Raw genomic sequence first — 3,842 nt, forward strand, 5'->3', positions numbered from 1 at the left:
GCTCCCAGGCTCCCTGGGGCCCTCACCAGCCAGGGCAGACCCCACATGGACCTGAGATGTCCACAGTGTGGCCCACTGGCCCAAGGCCCTGTCCCTTGTCCCCTGTTCCCCATCCCCGTCCCTTGTCCCCTGTCTCCTGTGCTCGGTGCTTTCCAGCCTTCAGGGAGCGGGCAGGGCTGGTATGCGGCTCATAGCCGGACCAACGGGTCCTCCATGCAGGCCTGGTGGCAGCTCCTCCCCCAGATTCCAGCTGGCTCGGCCCCGCTGCTGTGCTGGGCAGGGGTGTTAGCACTGGGGCCTCTGGTGGCCTTCTCAGCTCCTCTCCCACCTCTCAGATGTTTCCGCGGTGTTCTGCCACAGAAGGCCTTCGTCCGCACAGATAGGGCAGCCCTTTGGGAGAATGTGGGGGGAGCAGCCCCTCTAGATGGCAGCAGCCATGCCTGCCTGCTGGGAGCCCCATTTTCCTGGGAGCAGAGTGGGCATTGGCTGCTTCTGGCTTGGGGTCCCTCTCCTTGGGAGGGCACAGGGCAGGCATCGGTGGTGCCCAGGGCAGAGTCCCTCACCATCCAGCCCCCACCGCCCCACAGGTTCGGGCGTTCCTGCAGCCTCCCATGAAGGGCGTCGTCATGGAGACCTTCGGCTCAGGGAACGGACCCAGCAAGCCCGACCTGCTTCAGGAGCTGAGGGTGGCGACCGGGCGCGGCCTGGTCATTGTCAATTGTACCCACTGCCTCCAAGGGACTGTGACCGTGGACTATGCCGCGGGCATGGTAGGACCGGGAGAGCAGGGCCTAGCAGGGAAGGGGATGGCAGGGCGGGCTCTGACCCACCCGCCACAGGCTGCGGGCCGGGGTGAGTGCCCTTCCTGCCCACATGCCCCCTCCTTGCAGGCCATGGTGGGGGCTGGCGTCATCTCAGGCTTCGACATGACGTCAGAGGCTGCCCTGGCCAAGCTGTCGTATGTGCTGGGCCAGCCGGGACTGAGCCTGGATGACAGGAAGGAGGTGCGGGCGTCCTCGAGCTGTGGGGTCCTCTCGGTGTGCACACGTGTGTCAGCTGGCTCCCAGGGGCATGCCTGGGGTGACACAGGAAGAGATGGGCCGGCCCAGGGTGTGCCCTGTTTGGGAAGGGAGGGATGTGGCCCCATCCGGGCCCAGGCACCCCCCAGCCCTCACTCGACCCCCAGCCCAGGCTCCATCTGTCCTGGTGCCTTCTCAGCCTGCGCTGAGAACTGAGGCTCCCCAAACTGTCACCAGGAAAGCCCCCCTGCCTCCACTCTTCCTGGAGGGTAGGGCTCAGACCCAGCTGGCCCCAGACCCTTGGGCTGCCAGCCCCTGGGGCTGGGCAGAGGCCTTTGGGGCCCCTGGAGCCCCTGAACTTGTAGGGCTGGGGAGTGGGTCTGGCCCTGTGAGGGGGCCCGAGGGATGGAGCACACATGGCCGAGGCTCAGGCCGAGGGCACCCCCACCTGTACCCCGGGAGCCTGGCCCTCCAGGATATTCTGGGCTGCTCATCCGGCCCTCACGGAGCCACTTCGCCTCTGTTCTCTTCCCCAGCTGCTGGCCAAAGACCTTCGTGGGGAGATGACACCACCCTCGGCGGAGGAGCGCTGGCCCTCACTGCAGGGCACCACGCTGGGCTGTGGGGTCTCCTGGCTCCTCAGTCTGAGTGGTGGCCAGGTAATGGTGTGGCATGTGGGCCTGAGTGGCAGCTGGGGGCTGTACACCCTCTTGGTCCCCGTGGGACGCACCAGGCAGCCCAAACAGACAGGCACACCCGGGTTCTGGGGCCCAGGAGGAGGCATTGCAGGGTCCATGGGGTAGCATGCAGGAAGGACCAGGCAGTGGGCAGGCAGCAGGGACCCGGGGGCCAGGGCTTGGCAGGCTGCTGCCTTCTGACTGGCAGCACTGCCTTAGTGTGGGGCTGCCTAGGGAGCTGCCTGTCCGGGAGACGGGTGGGTGTCGGGGATGGTGGGTACTTCCTCTGAGCTCTTTCAGGCTCTGAGCTTCAGGGGTTCCAGGTCCCCACCTGAACCCAGAGATGAGGGCCAGCATTTGAGCATGTCCTCTGCACAACTGGGGTACCTAGTCCTAGGAAGGGGTGTTTTCAAGGCCTGGGGTCTGAAGGGAATGGGGCCTCCATGCACCCTACAAATGCCCCCTTGGCTACTGGGTGAAGCATCCAGGCCTGACATGGGGCCCGGCGGGCCAGACAGCCTTGCTCCCCACCTCAGGGCCTCAATTTCCCCCATGCAGGGATCGTCCTGTCTTGTGAGCCATTTGCTGCCACTGCTGGGGTGGGTGATGGGCAGATGGAAGGGGCTGGTGTGTGTGGGGTGGTTAGGGTGGCTGCATGAATCCTGAATGCTCAATGGAGGCAGGCCAGAGGCGGCAGCCCGGTCACCAGGCCATGCCATGCCTGCTGGGCATGGTGGCACCTGTGGGGCCTCTGCCAGGACCCCAGCCTTCTGGCATCTTGGGGAGCTCCTGGATGCCAGGTGCTGGGGGCAGGTGGTTCTTCTGGGAAGGTGCAGCTGTCGGAGCAGGGCCTTTCTTCCAGGGGAGGGGCCTGGCTCTCCTTCTCAAGCTCCCCTCACGCAGGTAACTTACGATTCTGTTCCAACAGTGGTGGGGACAGGTGGGTGAGTCTTGGAGGGTGAGTGGCAGGCCCTGGCCACATACCTGGTGAGGACAGGGCCGGATGGTGGCCTCATGGCCTGGCCTTGGCTCCCGAGGCAGGGGTCCTAGGTGGGCCTGGGTGGGGCAGGGTAGTGAGGCTCAAGCCCAGGCCTTCCAACGTGGCAGCTCAGGTTCCTTCTTACCCACACCCTGGGCTCCTCGGCCCCCTGTGTGCTGGCTGGCAGGGGTCACACAGCACCAGGGACCGCCGGCTCCGCTGGACGCCAGAGGGAGGTGTGTGTTCCAGGGTGCCGCTTTCCCCACCCAGGAGGCGGATGCCCTGCGGAGCGCCCTGATACCCAGCCTGGCCTGTGCTGCCGCCCGAGCCGGTGACCTGGAGGTGCTGCAGGCACTGGGGGAGCTGGTGAGCCTCCCCCACCCGGGGCCCAGCCCCAGCCATGCCTGGCCCGGGAGCTCTGGACCCCTGCAGGCAGGAAGGCCTCTCATCCACCCACTGACCACACTAAGCCCTCGTCTGCCAGACTGGGCAGTGGGGCCGTCCTGCCAGCTGGTGGGGTCTCACTGCGGCTTTGAGGGTGGGCATGGGGGCTGTGCTGGGCCCCATCCTCAGAGGGACCCCACCCTCCCCATGGCCTACCTGGCCCTGCCCGGCCCTCGCTCAGGGGTCACATGTCCTCGTGTCATCCCAGGGCAGTGACCTGAGCCTGGTGGACTTTAATGGCCAAACCCCACTGCATGCGGCTGCCCGGGGAGGGCGCACAGAGGCCGTCGCCATACTGCTGCAGGGAGGTGTGGATGTGAACGCCCGGGACACGGATGGCCTCAGCCCGATGCTGCTGGCTGTTCGGGGCAGGTATTGGGGCCAGGGCCCCACAAAGCTGCCTCCGGCAGGTGGGCACAAAGAGGCCAAGAGTTCCTGTGTTCACACAGCCTCCTGGGGCTGGGCTGGGAGATGCTGAGGACGCCTGCTTCCTAAAGGCCGCCCACCCAGCCCAGGGCCCAGTGAGACCCCACCGAGAGTTTTCAGAAAGTAACAGTGGTATGGACGAAGCCAGGGGGTGCCCAGGTGCTCCCCGAGTCATCCCCGTGCGCCTGTGGATGTGGGGGGTGTCCGGGTGCTCCCCGAGTCATCCCCGTGCGCCTGTGGATGTGGGGGTGCCCGGGTGCTCCCCGAGTCATCCCCGTGCGCCTGTGGATGTGGGGG

General features: G+C 66.4%; 1 protein-coding gene across 1 annotated transcript in view; it reads left to right on the top strand.

Moving 5' to 3' along the window:
* Positions 1-3,842, top strand: part of ASPG (asparaginase) — a 26,818-nt gene that overhangs the window by 17,804 nt on the left and 5,172 nt on the right. Inside the window, 6 exon segments of the mRNA XM_037730255.1 lie at positions 157-402; positions 588-770; positions 891-1,004; positions 1,556-1,678; positions 2,946-3,041; positions 3,328-3,491. Coding sequence (XP_037586183.1) covers positions 157-402; positions 588-770; positions 891-1,004; positions 1,556-1,678; positions 2,946-3,041; positions 3,328-3,491 — 926 coding nt within the window.

The sequence above is a fragment of the Cebus imitator genome, unplaced genomic scaffold (genome assembly GCF_001604975.1).
Source record: "Cebus imitator isolate Cc_AM_T3 unplaced genomic scaffold, Cebus_imitator-1.0 Scaffold338, whole genome shotgun sequence".
NCBI lineage: Eukaryota > Metazoa > Chordata > Mammalia > Primates > Cebidae > Cebus > Cebus imitator.